Genomic DNA, 25195 nt, shown 5'->3' on the forward strand with positions numbered 1-25195 from the left:
AGTGAGAGAGTGCAAGCAGGGGAAATGGCAGAGGGAGAAGCGGGCCCCCCCGCTGAGCAGGCTCGATCCCAGGACCCCAAGATCACAACCCGAGCTGATGGCAGACCTTAACCGACTCGGCCACCCACGTGCCCCATAAACAAATACATCTTTAAAAAAATGTATTGAGGGATACAGAATCCACAAAGAGGTATTAAACTTATTCCAGTAGAGAAATCACTTGTCTCCTAAATCCTATTTGAAATTCAACTTATCTTTTAAGAATGCATCTACATGCCAATTCTTGAAATTTTCCTCAATTACCCCATTATCCCACTTCTAACAAATCATCCTCACAGCAATTTGTATATACGTTATTTTTGACATTTTACAGGTGTTATTTTCTTTCTTACTAGTTTGTAAACTTGTAAGCAATCCAGTCTTATGCATTTTGGTGTTGACCTTAGGTCAGGTTCTCTCTAGAGAGACTGAGAGGAAGGTTCTTGTGTAAGTAATATGTTGCAGGAGAACTCTTGGATGAACAACAGAGAAACTAAACCAAAAAAGGGGGGTTAACTATAGTCTCACCTCAGCCTGATCCTGAGAAGAACTTCAGGCAGGAAAACAGAGAATCAGCCCATCCTGAGGCAAGGCAGCCTTTTGTAGCCCTACAAAAGTCAGTCAACTGGTTGCAGCCTTTCTCCAGGCGGAAGTCCTAACAGCGCAAGCGCATCCCCTCAGCTGAAGACAATCCTGAGGAGAAGGCTGCAAGCTATGGGCTTTTAGGAGCCAATACTCACAGCCTCTGGGGCATGGGTGCCCCGAACAGGCAAAGGGCATCTGGGCCACTACCAACAGTGACCACAGTGGTCAGTTTCTCTGCAGAACCAAGCATGGCATCTTACACATACCGGGACACAATAAATGTTTATTGATCTGCACTGTTTAAAGTGTTCAACCAGAAGAACGACTTTTCTATTCAACAAAACTTTTCTTACTGGTAACTGATTATTTAGCTCTTCTGTTTTCTCAGCCGATGATGGCACTGACTGGATTTGTCATTTGGTATTAATGTAATGGAAGGAGTAAAAAAAATTATTAGGACATCATAAAACTCTATTCCTTTAAAATATTCAGTGAAAACAATTTTATAGAATTCTTAGCCTATGATTTACTTCTTTGGCTTTTATTCAATATAGAGAAGTAGAATTTGTTTTCATCAGCTGTAAGAAGAGTTAAAAGAAGAAAATGTGGATATGAAAAGGGAGCCACTCATGTAGACCTCTTTTTCTTTTTTTTTAAGAATTTATTTATTTGTGGGAAGGTGAGTGAGAGAAAGAGCAGGAGCTGGGGGTGGGGGGAGGGGAAGAGGGAGAGGAAGAAGCAGACTCTGCTGAGCAGGGAGCTGGATGCGGGGCTCCATCCCAGGATCCTGGAATCATGACCCGAGCCTAAGGCAGATGCTTAACTGAGCCACCCAGGCACCCCAACATGTAAACCTCTTTAATTATTTGTGAATCTTCTGAGATTCTATTGCCAAAGCTTTAGGTAATTTTAACTGTTTGAAACAGTGCCCAGATTACAGAAAAGTTGCAGGTAGAAGTTGAAGAGATTTAGATTTTTTTTTTTTTTTTTTTGGTGAGCCATTTCAAAGTATGTTGCCAACATAATATCTTATTACCCTGAATATTTTAATGTATATTTACTAGAAATAATGTTAATCTGCTAATAATCACAATACAACAATCAAAACCAGGATATGAACACTGATACATCTGATCACCAAGGCCAGCATTATCTTGATACAAAACCAGAAAAGAACACTACTAGAAAAGAAAACTGTAGGCCAATATCCTGAAGAATATAAATACAAAAATTCTCAATAAATACTAGCAAGCTGCACTTAGCATCACATGCAAAGGATCGTTCACCACGATCAAGTGGAATTTATCCATAGGAAGCACATCAATCAATATGATATGTCACATTAACAGAAGGAAAGAAAAGAGTCATATGATCGTCTCAATAGATGCAGAAAGCATTTAACAAACTGAATGCCCATTCATGATAAAAACTCCTAACAAATTAGGCATAGGAGGAACATTTATTAACATAATAAAGTCTATCTATGACAAACCCACAGCTAACATACTCAATGGTAAAAGGTTGAAAGCTTTTCCTCTAAGATCAGGAACAAGACAAATGTGTCGACTCTTACCACTGTTATTCAACACACTACTAGAAGTTTTAGCTAGAGCAATCAGGCAAGGAAAAGAAATAAAAGGTATCAGAACTGGAAAGGAAAAAGTAAAACTGTCTCTCTTTGCAGATGACATGATTTTATAAACAGAAAATCCTGAAGACGCAACCAAAAAAGAAGAAGAAGAGAAGCTCTAATCAATGAATTCCACTGCTGTATACAAAATAAAGTTTCAGAATACAAAATTGACATACAGAAATCAGTAGTGTTTCTATACATTAACAACAAATTTTCTGAAAAAAAAGAAATTGATCCCATTTACAGTAGTATCAAAAACAATAAAATACTTAGAAATAAATTAAACTGAGGTGAAAAACTAACACTCTGAAAACTACAAGATACTGATGGAAAAAATAAAAGATAGAAATAAATAGAAAGGTATCCTGTCAATACTACGAAAATCTACCATCAGTGGATTCAGTGCAATCCCTATCAAGACTCCAGAAGCAGAAAACACACTCCTCAAATTTATTTGGAACCATAAAAGACTCCAAATAGCCAAAGAAATGCAAAGAACAAAGCAGAAGGCATCATGCTTCCTAAGTTCAAGCTATACTATAAAGCTATAGTCATCAATACAGGTCGTGGTATAAAAACTGACAAATAGACCAATGGAACAGAACTGAGAGCCCAGAAATAAACCCAAACATATACCGTCAACCAATATTTCAGAAGGCCAAGAATACTCAAAGGAGGAAAGACAGTCTCTTGAATAAATGGTGCTAAGATAATTGGATATTCATTCTTCTTTCTTTGAATTACCTTTCTTTAACCTCTCTATTCATTTGTCTTTTTTCCTCTCACCTTTTATTCATATTTACACCTATGAGGAAAGACAACAAACAACACTAAAGAAGGGAACACTTGAAAGCTCATTCTTTCCTTGGTTGATTTATGCATTCAACAAATTAGTGCCCACCACAGGCCGTCAAACATGCTGCAGGATCTGGGAATGTAACAGTGGACAAAGTGACAAAAAGACCTGCCCTCAAGGACCTTACATTTCAGTGGAGGTGACCAACAATAAATTGGATGAGTAAGTTTCCTTACTATGTTAGTTTCTCCTTATGTTTATGCCAACCCTGAACCTTCGCTGTTCAATGGTAATTGAAACCACAGTCATACAGTACAGACTGTCCCAAAGACACGTCTTATAGATACAGCCCTTGCTACTCTTCTGGATTTTTCTCTGACATCAACTGCTCTCTGGTGGACAAACAGTCCAACATATTCTCAAAGTAAATGTTAAACTAGAAGAGGTTACATTTTTGTTTTCTCTACTTGCTGAATAGAGATACAGCATTTGTTCAAGAAATGATACATGCGTGGCTCAGTTGTTAAGTGTCTGCCTTTGGCTCAGGTCATGACCCCAGGGTCCTGGAATTGAGTCCAGCATCAGGCTCCCTGCTCCAGGGGATCTTGGAGCATCTCCCTGCATCTCCCTCCTTCTCCTTGCTTGTGTTCCCTGTCTCGCTATCTCTCTGTCAAAAAAAATAAGCAAAATCTTAAAAAAAAAAAAAAAATGATACATGCTTTCTCCTTTGAGAAAAATAACCATGATTTAAAATGTTAAGTTTCACATTACCATTTAGGATTAACAATTTTTGTGTTTGAAAGTCATGAGTCTGAGAATCTTTTGCCATTAAAAATAAACAAACTCAATTATCTCATGCTAATTGCATATGGATGTATTTATTTCATATATGTATATATGTGTATATAAATAAAAAATAGTGTTGTCTCATGGTCTGAATAAATCCAGTCAGTGAATAACATTTTTACACAATGCAAAGTCGTACTTATTGAGACTGAACTGTTAAATATTCTAAAAAGAAAATATTTTTTTTTTAAAAAAGGACACATAGTTGGTGAGGAATATCTAAAATTACAGTATATGTCCCTACATTTGCATCAGGAAATCTATACTGACAGAAAATGTAGCTGAGTATATTTTTACATCATCACATCACCTCCCAACCTAACAAATTTATAACAATATTATTCTCATGCAGCTAAATAACTGCAACTTTGAGTACCAGCCAGTCTCTTGTGATCTGTACTATGCTTTTAAATCCAGTTGTAATGGAATTTCAAACTGCCTCAGCATCAGAAATTGCTGTACTTCCCACTGCACAAACTATGCTGCAGGTTTGCTTAGAAACTCTTTGTTGAAGAATCGTCTTGCTTCCACATTACTAAGGGAAACAGAGCAGCGAGACGGATTCTGTCTTCTGTATTCAATGCTTTCAACTATGGCGTTCTTTATCACCTGCAAATAGATGGAACAGATGTATAATTAGTATTGCTCTAAACTCATGTAAACATTTATTTGGTCAAAACAAAATCTAATTGATCTTTTTATTATAGTTTTCTTTTTGAAATAGAGAAATCTCTGAGTCATGCATGTGTATATATAAATCCAACATCCCACCATTATACTCTTGTTAAGCCCCTATCCAGATGGTCTTCCTTCTCAGCCAGAGAAAGAACTATTCTGGGAATGTTCTGGATTTTGTGCTGATAAAATTGGAAATAAACTGTGTGTAACCTGGTAAATTTATATTTATTCTGGTTTTGAATGGGGGAGGTGATAAGAGGGAAGAAATAAGTAACTACTAAATGTAGAATTTATGTTCTTTACAGTTAGTGGACAAGCAGAAATGAGGGACCACAGGGGAGTAGAAGACTTTCTTTAAGCCTAATGAGAAAAGAAGGTATTGCTGACGAATTGCCTTGCTTTCTCAGCTAAACAAACACAGTTACAAAACATGGATGTTCTCTATCTAGAAAATACCACACTTAGTGATTTTATTGATGATGACTTTCTTATTCAGACTAATTTTCATATACACTCAAATTAATGGTGACTACAACCTCTAAGAACTGCTATTCCAATCATATCCTCTTCTGGTGTGACGTCAACCTACTTAAGAACTTCTGGAAAGAAGGCAAGATTTGGAATTTGGTTGAAGCAGTTGTTACAAAACAATGGAAAGAGCTTTGGAAGAGAGGCCTGTATATTAATCTTGGCACTGTTGCTTATTTGGAATGCTTTCAAAATCATGAAGTCTTCATTCCCTAGGACACGACTATAGGATTTCATCTTAATCAATGAGCTAGAAGTTTGAGAGCACAGAAGAAAATCACAGGGACTATTTTACAATTCCCTTTATTCTCTACCCCAGGGATCATTAAATGACATTAAGGTATTATCCACATGTGTTTCAGCCCTCTGCCATACTTGGCAAGCCTGAGCAGCTTAGGACCTAAGGTCCCCTCACATCCAGAGCCAGAGTGGCTCAGTTGGCCCTGGAGATGTGTAGAGTGGTTTTCCCCGTCCACATCTAGTGTCACCAGGCAAGCCAGGTTCAATGCCAGGAGGAGAGAGATTCGTGACCTGGGTAGTGCTAACATGCAACTAATATTCTGTGACTTTATGTTGGATCTGATGGGCAGGCCCATCTATTTCCCTAATGGTAACTTTAAACAACAAACAGTTATATTCTGGAAAGAGGGATTTATCACAGAAATGTGACACCTCTTTGCTTTATGATTTTTAAATTATATATAGAGAATAAATATAATAAAACATAGTATCATATATGTATGTATTTATAACTGTCTTATGGGCTCAAATGTTAGGGAGTCTTTTAAGTAAAGCAGGTATATGGTGAGCCCCCTTTTCCCATGAGTAAGGGAAACATACTGAATTCTATGGTGATAGAAGAGGCTTCAGACCTATGAAGGAGACCTTGACCAAGAACCTCCATGCATAATCACTTCTTGGCTATGTGAGATCAAGGGGAATTAGCTGAAATCCTTGAACTTGTTTTGTCTTCTTTAAGGTGGGAATAACAATACTAGTCTTGTTTTTTGTGCGGATTGGAGACCCGTTATATGAAGTACTTTGTACAACACCCAGCACCTAGGAAACGTTCCACAACTAGCATCTATTTATTGTTCTTATTTTCAAACTGACCATATGTATAAAAATGCAGGAGCTTTACTACGGATACGAGGCTATAAAGTTTACTAGAAATAAACACACAACATATATCCAATTATGGACTTATTATATGGTAAAAGTCAGGAAATCAATCCTGCTATCAAATGTGTCCTACTACACTTTTTTTAAAGATTTTTTTAGTTGTTTTAAAAATTATTTTGATTAACATATAATGTATTATTTGCCCCAGGTGTACAGGTTTTGTTTTGTTTTGTTTTTTTAACATTTTATCTATTTATTTGAGAGAGAAAGCAAGAGAGCTAGTGAGCAGGGCTTGATCCCAGGACCCTGGAATCATGACCCGAGTTGAAGGCAGATGCTTAACCTACTGAGCTACCAAGGTGTCCTCCAACCCCACTGCATCTTCTTTTAATAATCTCCCTGTTTCTAGATACTACGTCAGCAAGTTTTCAGTTAGTTTCTCCTTCACCATACCAACCCAAGACACGGGAACCCTCATTGCAGAGAAACACCCAAGTCAAATAAAAATCAACTCTTCACTTTCTAAATATCTAAAAAGCTTTAAAATATATAAACACACCTACACGGGGAAATTATATTAATAATGACTGCTACCAATTTCTTTATAATGAATTAATAAGCATAAAAAACTCAGAAATATCAATACCATGAACTAGTAGATTTCTTGGAAGAGGACCTTGGCAGGTGTCTCTAGTAAACACGCCATTATTATGAAGGAAATGAAACATTTGTATTTATTAACTGAAAAAAAAAACAAAAAAAAAAAACCGCAAATCATGTGCAATTAGAATGCGCAAGTTGAACCACTAGGTGGCACATTAACACTGTGAAACCTTTGCCCCGATTTTTCGAATTGCTGCAGAACATAGCCATTGGTTGTGATTTATTAATTCTATAATATAAACAGAAGAGGCTACCCCGAGTCCCACATCAGTGCTAAACCCAAACCTTCCGGCATGATACATGATACAGTTCCATGTATCCAAAGAAGCAATATTCCATCTTTGAATCTTCCCATTTTTAAATAATATTAGGTGTAATTTTCAATAGTGTTTATATCTAATTTCCTCTTTCATTCCTCCCTGAAATTCATTGTGACTCTAAATCCTTCCCTTCTGTGGTATCCTACAACAGCCCGCCTCTCTCAAACCTCTCCAACCCTCCTGCCCCCCCCCCCCCCCCATTCATCCTTCATGGGTGCCCTTCCATAGCCTCCTCACCCTTGGTCCAGACTCTCTCAACCTACGGCAAGAAAGGCAGAGAATAAGAAAAGGAAACATGCAAAATGTGATCATCTCCCAAAAAGGAACAAATTTAGAGACATGAGATTGATTAGAAGCAGCCCACAGGCAAATACTGAATTCCTACAACAGAAAATTTAAAATGATCCCAACGAGGAAGTTATCACATATTTTGAAAGAGAAATAAAAATTACAGATACAGAAGAATACAAGAAGATATTCCAGTCTAAATTGCCAAGAATCTGCCAGCAAATGTCTGTCTTTCTTTCGCATAAAAACGTAAGTGTCGGGGGCGCCTGGGTGGCTCAGTGGGTTAAGACTCTGCCTTCAGCTCAGGTCATGATCTCAGGGTCCTGGGATCGAGCCCCACATCGGGCTCTCTGCTCAGCAGGGAGCCTACTTCTTCCTCTCTGCCACCTGTGATCTCTGTCTCTCAAATGAATAAATTTTAAAAATCTTAAAAAAAAAAAAACCCAAACAAAAAAACTTAAGTGTCATGGAAGCAGCCTTATTAGTCTTGTCAGTTTTGATCGCAGCACTCTCGGTAGAAAGACGATCCTGTAAAAAGCCTGAAGGTGGGAGATCGTGGCATGTGTGGAAGCATCTGGGAACTGGTCTGGCTGGAAAGGAGGCTGTGTTTGGAAAATAGTAGGAAATAAGGCTGCCTGAGAAACAGATGGTTTGAAAGTGGGAAAGAGTGAGGGAAAAACCAGCAACCCCATCTTGGCTCCCCACATGACTGTGTGACGACCTCCATTTCCCTTGACTCAGTTTCTTCACCTATAAATAAAGATACCTACCTCAGAGCCTAGTTTTGAGCATTAAACAGTTGAGGAGAAAATAGCTAGCTTATGTTAAACACTCAAAACCTTTTTTGTTTTTTTTGTTTTTGTGCAAGAGTGTATCCTTAGTTACTAAAACAGTGCCCGACACAGGAGATACTCAATACATACGTGTTGAATTAATGAATAAATAAGATGGAAAGAGATTATAGGCAGCATTAAAGATAGATGAATTTGGGCCTCACATATTAGGCCATGATATAGAATAAGCTTCTAAATGACTTTTAAAAAATAAAAACTTTAACTCGTACCTAAATGCTATTATGAGATGAAATATCAATAAATTAGGAACTAAGTACCAGTACTTCTGGATATATACTTTTCCTCACTTATTTATTAATTAATTTATCTTTTGAGAGGGAAAGAGAGTGCAAGCAGGGGTGGGGGAAGGGCTGAGGGAGAGGGAGAGAGAGAGAACGTAAGCAGGCTCCATGCCCAGGGTGGGGTTCACCTGGAGCTCACCGTGGGGCTCCATCTCATGACCCTGAGATCACGACCTGATCCAAAATCAAGCGTTGGATCCTTAACTGACTGAGCCACCCAGGCACCCCACTTTTCCTTATTTTAATTAGCACCTAGTATTTAACATTTTATAGAAAATATTTGAGAAGGAATTTTAAAAGCTCATCATTATGTACCATGGGCATATATTGAATAAACTGACACATAACCTGTGCGACTGCCTAACAGGACATTTTCCTGTGAGCGCTGCATCAACAAGGTCCTGGGAAAGGAGCTCTCAGAGCCACATTCTCCCCAGAGCAAGCTGGTGGTTTATGAGGAGAGCAAGTAGCCACACTCCGTGCCCAGGCATACACGGCGTAGAGTCTACATGGTCAGACATCCCGCCTCCAGCTCACAGACCTGCATCCTTGCTACCCCTTCTCCCTATCACCTCGAACTCTTCAACAATTTTAGCCAGCAAGTCAATGGCATTTAAAAAATCAGTCACGAAAATTTTATTGCATATTTCTTTTAGGGGCCCGGCATTGTGATGAGTGTCTCTGGAGGATACAAGAGGTAAATAAGGCCAGTTATTGTTTTTAAAGGGTTTCAAATTTATAAGTCAAAGCAGAAGATAATATGAACACTGATAATAATTGTTATCTTACCATATTAGCTGCTTCACGTCTTACATGCCAAGCCCTTAAATTATATTATTTTACTTAATCCTCAGCCTGGTCTTGTAAGATATGCCATCACCGTTTCCCCTTACAAAAGAGGAAAGGAAAATTTGGAAAAGTTAGCCAAAGTGTCCACGGTCACTCAGCCAAGAGGGAGGAAGCAAGGATTTGAACACCCAATTTGGTCTGACTCCAAAGCCTCTGCATTTCCCGCATACCACATGTCTATTGGTGTAAGTCACTCTATGTTTCTATGTTAAGCTTTTTAAAACACACATACACAAACCAGCATCACTCCCCCACCACCACCGCCATTAAATATCGCCATTGTAAAGGACTGAGGCAATGTTCAGTGAAAAGGAATTTGGGAGGACTGAGTAAGTGCGGAAACCTGATGCTGATGAGAAACCCAGTCTGCTGTCAGGACGGGAGCAGACACAGAGTGAAAGTTCTCTAAAGATGAATGAGAATTTAGAGTCAGCCAAGCAGACCAGCTAGGAAAATAAAGCAACAGAAGCACACGGCTATGGGAGGCAGGGTGGCCTTTTTCAGAATAAAACATTGAGCCAGAATGTTAATTGAAGATGAAAATTTGCCTTAAGCCACAAACGTGAAAACCGTCTTCCCTGGAGTTGGCGGTGGGGATCTGCATTAGAAGGGTTTATATTCCCAGGTTCATAGTCTACAAGCCCGTGGGAAGTGATTACATTTGCTGCCTTGCTGAGGTGTGAATTTGTAAGCTACTCTATTCAAATGGTGTGGGAATGAGTGATTTAGCTAAGGACTGAGCCTAACGAGCTCTCCAGCATTTTACCCTGGCAGTTTTGTTGGTCTTTTATCATTTATCAAGAAGCTTTTAATTCTGATAAATTATGTTTTCTTGGTTAAAAGTGAGGGTTTGGGGAGGGTCATCAAAAAAGAGACAAAATGTAAGTGAACACTGGAATTCCTACCTGGGCATGAAATGTACACTCATGCAGACACACACACACACACACACACACACACACACACACACACGAATCACTTGAACACAAGTCTCAATGGTCATGTAATCTAAGAGCAAGCTTATATTCATTCATGCTACCTCCAACCCCCAAAATTTACTGCCTCGGCTGCTATTACCTGTACAGACTTGTCTATATTATTAATTCTGGGCATTTGCAAAGGTCTTGAAGTGTATCCATCCTGGTATAGGGAATAGACACACACAGGTAAGTTTCCCATTTATCGAGCGGCTTCTGACTATTCATACATCACCTGATGATTCATTCTTGCTGTCATGACAGGTGCTGTGCACCTGTCTCAGAGATGAGGCAACTGAGGCCCAGAAAGTCTGAATAGCTTATTCCAAGTCACATAGGCGGTCCATCTGAGATCTAAATAAGATATAAAGCCCATGACCTTGCTTCTACATGCTATGCCAGAGGATTTCTTGGATGCAATCAAATCTTGCTTTGTTAATTAATGTTTGATGAGTGAGTTATTTTGGAATTCAGTCTGTTTTTGCTTGAGCTTTTACTTTTTTCTCTATGTGTCAAACCAACTACTTTGAAGAATATATAAATAGAATTATATCATTCTTTATAGCAAACAGCTTAGTGGGCTTTATATAAACCAGAACTGAAAAAACAACGAGAAAAATGTAGTTGTTTAAGTTACAGATATAGATATCTATCCACTCACACTCATCTATAATATACACAGACAGATATGTACACATACAGATATACTCATAAATATATATATATATATATATATTCCAAATCCAAGAGGATATTTATATATCCCACAGTCTATTTTATTTTTTCCATTTGAGGACAACTGATCAAGTTTAATACATTTCATCCCAAGGAATACATTGTTTTGAGTCTGTTAGTTTCATACTAGAAATAGGATTTTTCTGATATTACCCCTTATTTCTCTTTTGACAACATGGGCTTTTATAAAACACAAATCTCTATCTTGAGAATGTCTGTTCACTCCCTATAAATCATAGATTAAAATACTGATTTTCTCTTAATATTCTTTAAATTTTCAGCATAGCATATGGATTGCAGATGACCACTGATTGAAGATAAAAGAAAAAAGAAAAAATATATTTAGAAAATTAATCCCATATACACAGACCCCTCATCCATATATTACGCTTTCTTTGGCACCATTTGTAAAGTATCAAAAAGCTGGCAAATCAGATACAACACATTTCCCTTTCCAATTAATTTCTTTTTCTTTTACTCTTTTTTAAAAAAAATGTGCAAAATCCAGCTAGGCTAACGAACTTGGGCTTTCACAATGGGTAATAATTTGTCAGACACTGTGATTTGGAACTGCGAGCCAACATGATTCCTGTTACACACACAACAGTGTTCTTAAATGGTGAGTTAAAGATTACAGAATTTCATACAGTCATGGAGTCTTAGTAGCAGATATAGTGGGGTTAGGGATGACCTAAATGAAGAGATGACTTGTTTCTGAAGTTCCTAATGCAAAGTGTACTTGTTATCTCATGGGCTAAAAATGGGAAGGCTGCTACTTTTGGCAACATTCCCAAGACGTACAAAAATAAATGCGTTTAAAAGCATGAGTGTATCTATGAAAACTCGTGATACTTTAGCAGATTAACTACACTTCTGGTTACACTCACTTTCCTACTCTTACATTTCCTTTTTATCACTTTTATTCCTACTCATAACTTATTTTTATCAGATGATGAATACATCAGATACCTTGGGAAAGAAGCTGAGTATATTAACCAATCCTTCAATCAAATAATCATACAAAATATGGGCTCTGCCAATTTGGGGAGATTACTTTTTCTTATTTGTGAATTTTACAGTGTTCTTCTGGAGAGTAATAAAATAATGTACAAAAATAAAATGGTACGATTTGGGTGGTATCGATCATAAATCTTATTTTTATTTTTAATGAATTAAAAAGGTATTGTTATGTTCATGTGATATGGAAGTATGTGACATTGTCAATGATCACAGGAAATACTTACATCAATGTTGTTCAGGGTATTGAAGTGCATGAGATCATGTAGCCTTTTGAATGCTTGATTTGGATATTGAAAGTTGAAGGTCGAAAATGGTGATTCAGGGTCATCAAAAATATCAAAATCCGCTATCTCTTTCTCTTCTTTGGTTTCTCTTGGAACACCTAAATATTAAAATAGTCTCAAATGGTGTGATTTTGAAAACAGCAAAATATCTCTAAAACCCAAGGAAGAACACATACAAATAGCTGTAAACATAACATAGAGAGCCCTCAGTGGGGTCATGGGATCTGTAGCCATATTGCCTGGGTTGGGATATCCAGGTGTTCTATCTGGGAAACTTCCAATGGCCGGCATCTGCATCTTTCTACCCCATCCTGCAACGGGGTGTGTGTGTGTGTGTGTGTGTGTGTGTGTGTGTGTGTGTGTGTGTCTGTTTTGCTAGCAGCAGGCTGTAAATTCTGATAAATAACACTGTCCCCCAGGCAGCAGTCAACCAAAGACTCTAGGAAGTTAGGATATAAATACCCCAGTTCCTTTGCCTTTTGTGGTATGAATAGGAAGGATGATTCTAGAACATAGTTTCTATTCCATTTCCTAGGCTTTTTCAACAGGATCAAATGCACCTCATGGTAGTTGGCTTACGGACACATCTTTTGTTGTCTACCTTCCTTTATCACTTCCCTACATCCTTAGTAACATTTCCTAGGTCCACTCAAATGAACAGTCTGCACTTGATCTTTTCCTGGAATCTGCTTCTGGGGGAATCCAAACTAAAACATTATCTAACTGTGTTCATGCCACAGGAATCCCCTATGCAGTCTCTCCTTGAGAATTAATAGAAAATTAGATAGAAATTTGATAGAAAATTCTCTAGGTTTTAAGTACTCTACTTTTCGGTAACTGAAAATGCCCACCAATTCTTCCTTCTCTTGTTTTGAAGTATGACTTGTAATAACCTCCCTTCTCGGTCTTCCATCACCATCTGGAAGATCCCTTTCTTCTCCATCGTCCCATGTAAAATCTGCCATAACTATCTTTCATATCTTTCCTGTCATAACTGCACTTTCTGGTCCAAGGATAATAAGATTTTTAGGCCTTGAGTATCCTGCCCATCAATCTCTAGATCTCCTTTTGTAAATCAGTATTTTCCAGGATATAGAAGAATCTATAGACTCTGGATGTAATAAAGCAGGACAACCATGCCTTGAACATGATTCTCTTTTTCTGTGGAACATAACAAAACAATCTGAAATGACATCTATGTTGTATTCTTGGATTATATTAATCCTGTGGTCACTTAAAGTTCCCAGAATTTTTGCATGATTTGTTCTGAAATAAGGGCTCCCTTGCAAGGATAATTTTCAAAATATTTAATAACCCCCAAGTCAAGGGTGCCAATTAATCAGAAGTAACATCAGCCCAGGTTTTGAGTAAAGCCCTAGAGATTTTTATTGAGCCAGTTGTTGACGACTCAGTTTCTGAATTATGAAGAATGCAGGGAATCTTGGAGTGAGAAAGAGGGAAAGTACTTGAGGTCTCAGGATAGTAGCTATTTATCAAGGTAAGGGAAGCATTCAGAATTGTCGTAGCTGGTACAGCAAGTGCCATTATAAACCTACTTAATATGAGTCTTGTTCCTTTACCAGATCTCTACTTCACAGAATATAATTTATTCCCCACATACCTGGAGCCTTGTACTTTCTGAAGTTGATGTTGGCCAGAACAAAGTGGATGATAGTTGGGCAATCTTTCTCCATATCAGGATTCTTGGGTTTAAAGACATAGCATTCTTTCAGACCTTCTCGATCAAACACTTGAGGATCGATCTTTGGAAAGGGGAGCTTGTTCATTCTGGCCCACTTTTCTGCAAGCAGAAGTTCCTGTGGAGGAGAAGTAAAGATGCATTTGGGAATTTTCAGTTTTCATTTATTCATTTGGTCTAGCCATCATTCCATATTCATCAGGTGTTAACTGTGCTAGCAATGTGCTCCTTGCTAAAATGAATAATGACCCTTCTCAAGAAGCTCATTAATCTGAAAAAAAAATCATAAAAGTACTCTATAAACAAACTCATTATAATGTTAGTTCTTGGCATAGAGCTCACTCCATAGAAGGCATGTGAAAATTTACTGATGAATTGAACGGAATGTAATTATAGTGATGTAATTGTTATAGAAAAAAAAAATTAGGGCTCTGGCTATTTTATAAGCCGTGTGAACATTTTTAAACCCTTCAGAGTCAAAGAATGATGAAACAAAATGAGGAACACCCTGGTACTGAATTTTCACCTGTACCTTCTCAACACAACCAACTGAAAGGAGTAAATTTTATGTATACAAATATATTTGAATTACTCTGAATCAGCTTTTTTTTTTTTGCTTCTGTTTATGAAAAGAATTTAGCCTCTAGACTCAGAATGTTCTATGTGTAGTGACCAAGAATGGGCCAGACAGGGAAACTAGGAGTTTAATGGGTGTGGCAGATGGTGTGATGGTTTCCACCTATTAGCTTCCTTCCTGGTATGAGAATTATACATCCCCACCAGAATGAGAGGACACCTAGACAGAGTGACAGCAGCTCATCTATAGCTGCTGACATGAAACATGACCAAGAAACATACATGTTTGTTGTTGGCCACTGAGATTTTAGGTTTATTTCTGCATCAAGGCTGACAAATGTAGTGGGTAAGCACACACACGCAGTATTAGATTTAAACAAGAAAGCATAAATCAATATGGAGAGATGCCATAAATACAGCTCATTTATATTTATGTACAGCTTAAGGGATAATAGGAAAAATAAGAAGCAGACTCTCAGTGGTAAAAGGGCAGACTCGGGGGGGCCTGATTGCTGGAGTTCAAATGCAAGCTGTGGGACCATGGGCATATTTCCTAATGCCTCCACACTCAATAGCCTCAACTACAAAATGAGTATGATAATAATAATGTATATCTCATGACTTCCATTAGAATCAAATAATGTCCGTGCAATATTTAGAATGGTGCTGGACCCCTATCACTTCTATACAGAAGTTTGATAAATAAATGCCAATGAAGAGAGGAAAAGAGGTGGAAAGAGAAAAGTAAGGGAAGAAAAGGAAAAAGAAAGAGAGACAGGTACAGAGAAATTCCCATAGCGATGAGGCTTTAGGGAAATGATCATTACGATCTTAAGTTATTTTAACTATTCTTTGTCATCGCATATATTTATTCGGTGATAACTGTTAGCTGCAAATCAAAGCTCCAATGCTAAGAGGTGGGGACATCACCATGAGTGAAACTCTTGTCATTATGGGATTTATAAGCCTGGTGAGTGAGAGATAATAATCAATTAACTCCTTTGCTTAAAACTGTAGTAAATGCTATGAAAAAGTATTCACCATGGGATTTGCAGTATATGAGGACTATTTCCTCCGAGTGTACATTAATTCATTCTACAATTGTTACTGAATACCTGCTATGTTCTAGGCATAACTTGGCTGTCTTTGAATCCTGGACGATCATAAATCAATGGGAAAGATAAAAAATAGATTTCATAGTACAGTATGATAGGGGCAGAGGATGAGAGGGATGGCTTCATGCCTGGGCTGTGGAGACGGAAAGGCCCACCTCAAACACAGTCACCTTGATTTACTAGCTGGGTGGTCTGAGACACACTGCGTAGCCACTACAAGTCAACAGGAAAGAAATTATTTTGTAGTGTGTATGTAGTAATAGTCCCCTAATGGCACCATGGGAATCATAAGAACCAACCAATCTACCAAACAGGGACCAGGCTATTCACTATCCCTGAAATAGTATGCTCCCAACCCCATTTCACCTACATTCCACCTGTTTCTTATTTCTCAGCAACTCATTTTCTATCACTGCATGTAAAGTTAATACCATTATCTTCCTCAGGATTGCTATGAGGATTAAACGAGATAATGTGTTTTTTAAAACTCAGTAATTTATATTTAACAATATTATTTATATTTTAAATATTTTATATTTTAAATATTTATATATATATTTTAAATATTTATATATAAACAGCACCTTGAATTTATAGAAAAATATACATTGAACTTTCACTGTTCTTGATGCTTCTGGAATGCTGTGAATTTTACATTGATCAACTCTCAGTACCATTACAATAAAAATCTGGGAGAACAAAGGATTTAATGTATATTAAAGTATATTAAAGCAGTTGTTGCATAAACTAGTAGGAAAAATATATTTTACTAAAAATAATATATTTTATTATATAGTAATATATTTATATTTGAAATATGTGGAAATTCAAGGAAACTTTTATCACTAGCTCCTTTTTTATTCTTTTATCACTAGCTCCTTCCTGTTCAGTTGAATTATTCAGCTTATTTCTTGTCTGGTACTTTCACAATTTTTCAATCAAGATTATTCAACACCAAAATAAAACCAAAAGTTCATCCTGCGGATCAATTGCGTGAGAATGAGACAAAAAAAAAGAGCTTTCTAGTGTTTACAAACATGACTCAGGATGACTAACCATGTGTGGATGTGTGGAGGAAGAGGAAAAGGGAACTTCGTGAGGTAAAAGACCAAGCTCTTTTTAGATAGATATCTCATGCTGGAATCAGGAAGCATCGAAACTTTCCCTTTCCTGATACGATCCTTCTGTGGAAAAGGTTAAAAACTGATGACTGTAGAGACGGTGATTACGGGATGGAAAAACTACCTCCTTCCTAATGTCTCGTTTCTGTTTGTAAAGACTGAGAAACAATGACCCAGACTATGACTAGAGCAGACAAGTTTGAAAGGGGTATTTTGGAAGAATGCCCTGAGCAAGAACACGGCTGCTTTGTAAGTTAGGGCGATATGCCCATCGTAAGCGTCCATTTTGGCTGCTCGACACCTCAGATACTTCAGACTTCCACAAACTAATTCCTGGTAAATTTATATGGTACTAAAATGATTTTCTGTGGAGATAAAAATTTGCTAGTACCCTTCAAAGTGATAATTTATAAGATATATTAATTTTTGAGTACTAAGATACTGTGAAGGATAAGAAAAGCAGTCTAAATGACACAGACATATATTCAAACTATAGTGTGAGTGGCATATATACGCCATTTTATTTATTTTTACATGTGGATAAATATATATTTATATGTATTTTTAAAATACATAAATATATAGGGGCGCCTGGGTGGCTCAGTGGATTAAGCCGCTGCCTTCGGCTCAGGTCATGATCTCAGGGTCCTGGGATCGAGCCCCGCATCAGGCTCTCTGCTCCGCGGGGAGCCTGCTTCCTCCTCTCTCTCTGCCTGCCTCTCTGCCTGCTTGTGATCTCTCTCTCTGTCAAATAAATAAATAAAATCTTTAAAAAAAAAAAAACCTTTAAAATACATAAATATATAATATATATTTACATATAATAAATCAGATTTTCTCAAGAGGAAATGAGCTTTTTCTATGCACACACCTAGGGGATGTGCTTCCTATGATGTTTCTCAATATTTACAGTCTATTTTTGGATTGGGAAGAGGTATAAGTATAAATATGCATGTGAATATGTAAATAAATTGAATCTTAAAAAAGTGAAGCAAGTAATAGAAGATACAATGGACAGAAACTACAACTAAGAATTCAATATTTTGTGGGTATGATCATCATCACTGGCAATAAAAAGCATGCTGGTATTAGGATCTCAGAACTTTATAATGCAACAGGCGTGAAAATAATTTTGCATATTTAATAATAATAATGGAATTTACATAGCACCTTATAGTTCCTGTTACTTAGTAACTAAGATGTTACTATACCTTCACAAAGTATGTAGAGAACGTAATCTTGGGTGTATCTACTCATCACAAGGCATCTTATCCTTAATGTCCAATAAGGTGTATTGGTTTCATTGGGGGCCCTCCAAAAGAGAAGTCCGTGTTCTTACCCCCCTACCCAGTCCCAGGACATATGAATGTGACCTTATTTGGAAGAGGGGGTTTTTGCAAATGTTCCCTTTTATTTATTTTTTCAGTGTAACAGTATTCATTGTTTTTGCACAACACCCAGTGCTCCATGCAAAACATGCCCTCCCTATTACCCACCACCTGTTCCCCCAACCTCCCACCCCTGACCCTTCAAAACCCTCAGGTTGTTTTTCAGAGTCCATAGTCTCTTATGGTTCGCCTCCCCTTCCAAATTTTTTTTTTTTTAATAAACATATAATGTATTTTTATCCCCAGGGGTACAGGTCTGTGAATTGCCAGGTTTACATACTTCACAGCACTCACGATAGCACATACCCTCCCCAATGTCCATAGCCCCCTCCCCCTCTCCCAATCCCACCTCCCCCAAGCAACCCCCAGTTTGTTTTGTGAGATTAAGAGTCATTTATGGTTTGTCTCCCTCCCAGGGTTTTTGCAAATGTAATTAAGCTGAGGGTCTGAGGATGAGATCATCATGGGTAATCTGAGTGGGTCATAAACCTGATGACAAATATTCTCATAAGAAGACACACACAGAGGAGAGGCCATATGGAGCAGTGTCCAGGCAGAGGAGAGGCCATATGGAGCAGTGTCCAGGCTACACTGGAGATATGCAGCCATAAGCCAAGGAAAGCCTGGATCTGCCAAATGCTGGAAAAGGCAAGGACAAATTCTCCTGCAGAGCCTTTGCAGGGAGGGTGACCCAGAGGAAACCCTGATTTCAATTTCTGGCCTCCAGAACTGTGAGAGAATATATTCTGCTGTCTTAAGCACCCCCGTTTGTGGTAATTTGTGATGGCAGCCCTCAGAAACTAATATTTGAGGTAAATTTGTAAATGCTACCTTGAGCAAACAGGCAGTTCTCTTTATCAGCCATGGTGGATCAATGCCCGGAAAGCTAACACTTGGACCTTTCCGCCATGATGGGGCAGCGACCCAAAACACAAGTCAGAAGTAAATCGTATTGCAGAGGCTCTAACACAAGGATCATGCCACAATGTTCACAAATCAATTGGGTTCGTGTGGGAAAATACAATTCTTTTTCTGGTGTGTGTGTGTGTGTGTGTGTGTGTGTGAGAGAGAGAGAGAGAGAGAGAGAGAGTTTGATGGAATTTTGGCTTTAAGTGAAAAACAGAAAGATGAAGTCAATTTAGGTACATTACTTCCATCATTTGTGAAGACTAGCTCATCTCCAATTTTTCCTTCCTTCCCTCCTCCTCTTTGCCTTCCCTCATTGCCTCCTTCTCTTCTTCTCTCCTTCCTTCTTTCATTTTTTAAGAAAATGAACCCATTGTTCTGCTCATTAAGCATTTAAGAGCACTGAAAAACTGAGTTAGATTTACGTTCAATACATGGCAACCTAATATAAAATAACATTACTTATGGCATAATAACTCTAATCTAGTACTCTCCATAAAATTTAGTAAAGCCAAAAGAAAAAAAGAAACTCTAGTGGTAAACTCTGAAAATTCCTATACTCCTTGCTGGTTCCTCACCAGAGCCAAAGCTTTCTTAAAAAAATTTTTTTTTTTTTTTTTTTTTCCCTAAAATCACAGTCTGTTTCTTTTGCAGACTTGAATAGGAAGACCCTGCTTATTTTCATGACCAACATTAAAGATAAATGCTATTAGAATTCTCCTTGGATGGACCCTAATGGTGAAATAAATTTTGCGTGGCATATATCTAAGCTATCAAAGGGTTAACAAAAAGAAACTTGACAAAATGAAACAGAGCTGCTCTTCTTAAATCGATTACTAAGAATATTATTTAGAATCATGCTCTTTATATCCAGATGTGCTCACAAATCTAAAAAACCCAAAAAACCAACAAAACAAAACCCCCCCTCCAGTATTACTGATAGTGACGTCATCAGTTTCCAAGGCCAGTTACAATAGATATATTAAAAACTGTGATTGCTGCTCTCAAAAGCCATGATATCTATCATTCATATCTCCCTGACAAAATCTGAGACTTAATATTCTTATGAAATGCTTTTATCAGTAATTGTGAAATAAAGTGTATGGTTTTCATTTTTGGTCCAGCATTTTTGCTCTGCTCTTTTTAATACAAATGGCATTCATATTTCTCAAGAACAGAAAATTATTCACTATTTAATCGACTTAATAAAATCCTGATATTATACTGGAGCTTCCCCTCTCCTCTCAAAAACCTTCCTGTAGATTCCTCATCAACTTTTAAACGTTTTATCTAAAATAAGTATCCTAAAAACAATAAAAAATAAAATAAGTGTCCTACTTCAGCATTAATAATGTAGTGTCTTATCTATTTAAAAATTATATTTGGGGGGCACTGGGCAGGTCAGTTGGTTAAGTGTCTGACTCTTGATTTCAGCTCAGGTGATAATCTCAGGGTTGTGAGATTGAGCCCCGCGTCAGGTCTGTGCTGGGCGTGGAACCTGCTTAAAAATCTCTCTCTTGGGGCGCCTGGGTGGCTCAGTGGATTAAGCCGCTGCCTTCGGCTCAGGTCATGATCTCAGGGTCCTGGGATCGAGCCCCGCATCAGGCTCTCTGCTCCGCAGGGACCCTGCTTCCTCCTCTCTCTCTCTGCCTGCCTCTCTGCCTACTTGTGATCTCTCTGTGTCAAATAAATAAATAAAAAATCTTTAAAAAAAAAAAAAATCTCTCTCTTTCCCTTTCCCTCTGCCCCTCACCCCTTCCTCTCTCTAAAAAAAATTATATTTGGGTAATCTTTCAGATCCATAAAGAAATACATGTTTTATAATGGCAGTCATAACACTCATTAGTTAAAAAAATCATTTTCAATATTCCAAGTGAGTCTGAAAAATTCATTTTGTTCATTTTGAACCTTCTGAGGTTCATTTTTGGAGGGGGGGGAGTGATATATAATATACTGCAATTTCCTTTATATCAAGTCTCTGAAAATACAATTCACTATGCCAGAGTAATGGGTTTATGTGATACTAAATCAGTAATAAAAGGAAATATATACATATGGGGAAGAAGGGTGAGATGAAAGGAACTGACTAAATAATTCTAAATCACATCTATGAGACTGCACAGCTGGAAATGTCTACAGAATTTGTAACTCTCTCTATACGGAGTGACTGCAGACTCTAAGATGGTAAAAACATAATAAAGTTATAGTTATTAAAATACAGTGTGGTATTGAGAAAAGAATTGTCAGATCATCAGATGAATCAATGGAATACAACAGATTAAACACAAAACAGATCTAGGTGTTCTACGCTAATAACATAGTAATGAGATAAAGGAAGCATCACAAATAATGTTTAAAAAGTCTTTGAGGAAAACCATAAATGACTCTTAATCTCACAAAACAAACTGGGGGTTGCTGGGGGGAGGTGGGATTGGGAGAGGGGGAGGGGGTTATGGACATTGGGGAGGGTATGTGCTATCGTGAGTGCTGTGAAGTGTGTAAACCTGGCGATTCACAGACCTGTACCCCTGGGGATAAAAATACATTATATGTTTATTAAAAAAAAAAAAATTTGGAAGGGGAGGCGAACCATAAGAGACTATGGACTCTGAAAAACAACCTGAGGGTTTTGAAGGGTCAGGGGTGGGAGGTTGGGGGAACAGGTGGTGGGTAATGGGGAGGGCACGTTTTGCATGGAGCACTGGGTGTTGTGCAAAAACAATGAATACTGTTACGCTGAAAAAAATAAATAAAATGGTAAAAAAAAAGTCTTTGAGGGACTGTATTATTATACATCTAATGTATTGAAAAATATTGAATTAGAATATTTTAAGATATCATAAAAAGAAAAGTATCGGGGCGCCTGGGTGGCTCAGTGGGTTAAAGCCTCTGCCTTCGGCTCAGGTCATGATCCCAGGGTCCTGGGATCGAGCCCCACGTCGGGCTCTCTGCTCGGCGGGGAGCCTGCTTCCTTCTCTCTCTCTGCCTGCCTCTCTGCCTACTTGTGATCTCTCTCTGTCAAATAAATAAATAATATCTTTTAAAAAAATTTAAAAAAAAAGTATCAATCTGATTGGGCCTGATCTTGTTAAATAGGAATTTCAAGTGAAAGAAGTGACTACATAAATACTAAAAACGTTAAAATCATCAGCAATAAAAATTGCAATAAAAATGACTCATTAGATCATATTTGCAAAAATAAGACAAACTTTAATATCCTTAATATATAAAATAATACTTCTTCATGAATAGCAGCAATACAATCCAATTAAAAGTAGTTTAAAAACATGAATATACAATAACCATGACAAACTATTTACTATCACAACCAAAGGGAAAAAATTGAAGCAAAGTGTTTTTTTCTTTCTGTCATATTGTGAATAGTTTGACTTTTTAAAAAAAATATTTATTTATTTGAGAGAGAGAGAGCACGCACAAGTCAGGGAGTGGGGGCAGAAGGAGAGGGAGAAGCAGGCTCCCTGCTTTGACATGGGGCTCGATCACAGGGCTCTGGAATCATGATCTGAGCCAAAGGCAGATAGATGCTTAACTGACTGAGCCACCTGCGCGCCCCCAACCTAAGCAATTAATAAAAAGTGTGTAACTGCAGGGTCATAGGGTAGCTATTTTTAACTTCTTAAGGAATTTCCACACTGTTTACCAAAGTGGCTGCATCAACTTGCATTCCCACCAACCGTGTAAGAGGGTTCCTCTTTCTCCACATCCTTTCCAACATCTGTTGTTTACTGTCTTGTTAATTTTGTCCATTCTAACTGGTATAAGGTGGTATCTCAATGTGGTTTTGACTTCAATCTCCCTGATGGCTAATGATGATGAACATTTTTTCATGTGTCTGTTAGCCATTTGTATGTCTTCTTTGGAGAAGTGTTTGTATCAACATGGATGGGACTGGAAGAGATTATGCTGAGTGAAATAAGTCAAGCAGAGCAAGTCAATTAACATATGGTTTCACTTACTTGCAGAGCATAAGGAATAACATGGAGGACATTAGGAGAAGGAGAGGAAAAGTGAATTGGGGGAAATCAGAGGGGGAGACGAAGCACAAGAGACTGTGGACTCTGAGAAACAAACTGAGGGTTTTGGAGGGGCGGGAGGTGGGGGAATGGGTGAGTCTGATGGTGGGTATTAAGGAGGGCACATATCGCATGGAGCACTGGGTGTGGTGCATAAACAATGAATCTTGGAACACCGAAAAAATCAAATAAAATTTTTAAAAAGTGTGATTAAAATTCACGTGCAAGGATAATCACTAGAGAGAAAGTGACAAGATAGCAATAATCTGAAAGTTGAAAACAGAGCGTTGTTAAAAAATTCTTCCATACTCACATATAGAGATACCACGCTATGTTTATAATTATGTTTAAAAAATATTTAATGGGGCGCCTGGATGGCTCAGTCATTGGGCATCTGCCTTTGGCCTGGTCATGATCCTGGGGTCCTGGAATCAAGACCCGCATCCAGCTCCCTCCTCAGGGGGAAGCCTGCTTCTCCCTCTGCCCCTCCCCGCCACTTGTGTTCCCTCTCTCGCTGTGTCTCTCTCTGTCAAATAAATAAATAAATAAATAAATAAATAAATAAATAAAATCTTTAAAAAATATTTAACAACATAGGAAAATGCTCACAATATAATTTTAAGAAGAAAGAAGCAGAATGCAAAGGAATACGATCCTGATACACACACACACACACACACACACACACACACACACACACACTCTCACACAGAAGAAAGACTAAAGAAAAATGATAAAATAGCAGCTATTGTTTATGAATAACAGAAATGATATATATTCCAAATTTCCAAATTTTTTAAGTAATTATATATTCTTTTTAATTAGAAATAATCAAAGTCCATTTAAAAACTACAACAAAGTACAATGCTGCTTTTTAGAGGTACAAAGTGATATCCTCAAACCTTTCCAATATTAAGTCATGAGGTAGTAGAGCTGTGATTCATGTATAGAATGATGGCTTTGACATTTTACACTCCCACTGGTGAAATGAATAATACAGTGTCTTCCACCTCCAGAACTAGCTTCTAAGCTATCATCTTAGCGTCATCCGTTGGAACTCACCTCCCCACTGCTGCTCATGGATCATCAAATCCAGCTTTTGGCTTTCTTAGTTGCCTGTGCTGTACAGTACTTCATTATTCTGTATCTTGATTATAATAAATCCCTCTTAAAAAAATTTTTTTAAAACATTTCTTAAAATTCAGGACTTGAACTCATGACTCAGAAATCAAAATCTGAGCTGAGATCAAGAGTCGGATGCTTAACTGACTGAGCCACCCAGGTGCCCCGTAGTAAATCCCTCTTAATTTTAATCTTTTGCTCTCCATTCTCCAATTCGTCCTACTTTCCACTGTGGGATTAATCATCCTATAATTCCAATTTCATGAAGTTGTTTGTCAGCTGCAAAGTCTTCACTGATTCTCTATTTCCCATCATCCAGCCCTAAAGCCCTCCTAATGGGAGCTTAATATTTATCACTTCTGATCAGATAACTCCATCTCCCCAGATGTGGTCACTACCATCCCTGGGCCATTTTTGTCCTGTTCTATTTATTTAGAACTATTTTGTCCTGCTCATCTACTCCCAGACACACCGATCTATTCTTATATGGATCTCCCATAACACACATGCTTATATAAAACCAAGTAACTATTTAACAGTAAGTTGCTCCTTTTCCTTCCAAGTGACTCTTGTGTATAAGCCTTTCCCCCAAGAAAGCTAAAATGTTCTGGCGATCAAGAACCATGGTTTATCATTAGCTGCTGCACAGAGCGCACAGCACAGAAAAAAAATACATGTACAATGTGTTTAAAGGAGGCAGTTTGTAAAGAGGAAAGATCATTAGATTGTCCTTCTG

General features: G+C 37.8%; 1 protein-coding gene across 2 annotated transcripts in view; it reads right to left on the reverse strand.

Annotated features, from left to right (window-relative positions):
- Positions 1-1358: 1358 nt before the first annotated feature.
- Positions 1359-25195, reverse strand: part of PLA2G4A (phospholipase A2 group IVA) — a 171005-nt gene continuing 147168 nt past the window's right edge. For both annotated transcript variants that reach the window (XM_045983484.1, XM_045983485.1), the window contains 3 exons: positions 14120-14315; positions 12439-12596; positions 1359-4508 (listed from right to left, as the gene is read on the reverse strand). In XM_045983484.1, the coding sequence (XP_045839440.1) occupies positions 4377-4508; positions 12439-12596; positions 14120-14315 (486 nt within the window). In that variant the 3' untranslated portion in view covers positions 1359-4376. The remainder of the gene's footprint in view (positions 4509-12438; positions 12597-14119; positions 14316-25195) is intronic.

The sequence above is a fragment of the Meles meles genome, chromosome 17, assembly GCF_922984935.1.
Source record: "Meles meles chromosome 17, mMelMel3.1 paternal haplotype, whole genome shotgun sequence".
NCBI classification, from domain to species: Eukaryota; Metazoa; Chordata; class Mammalia; order Carnivora; family Mustelidae; genus Meles; species Meles meles.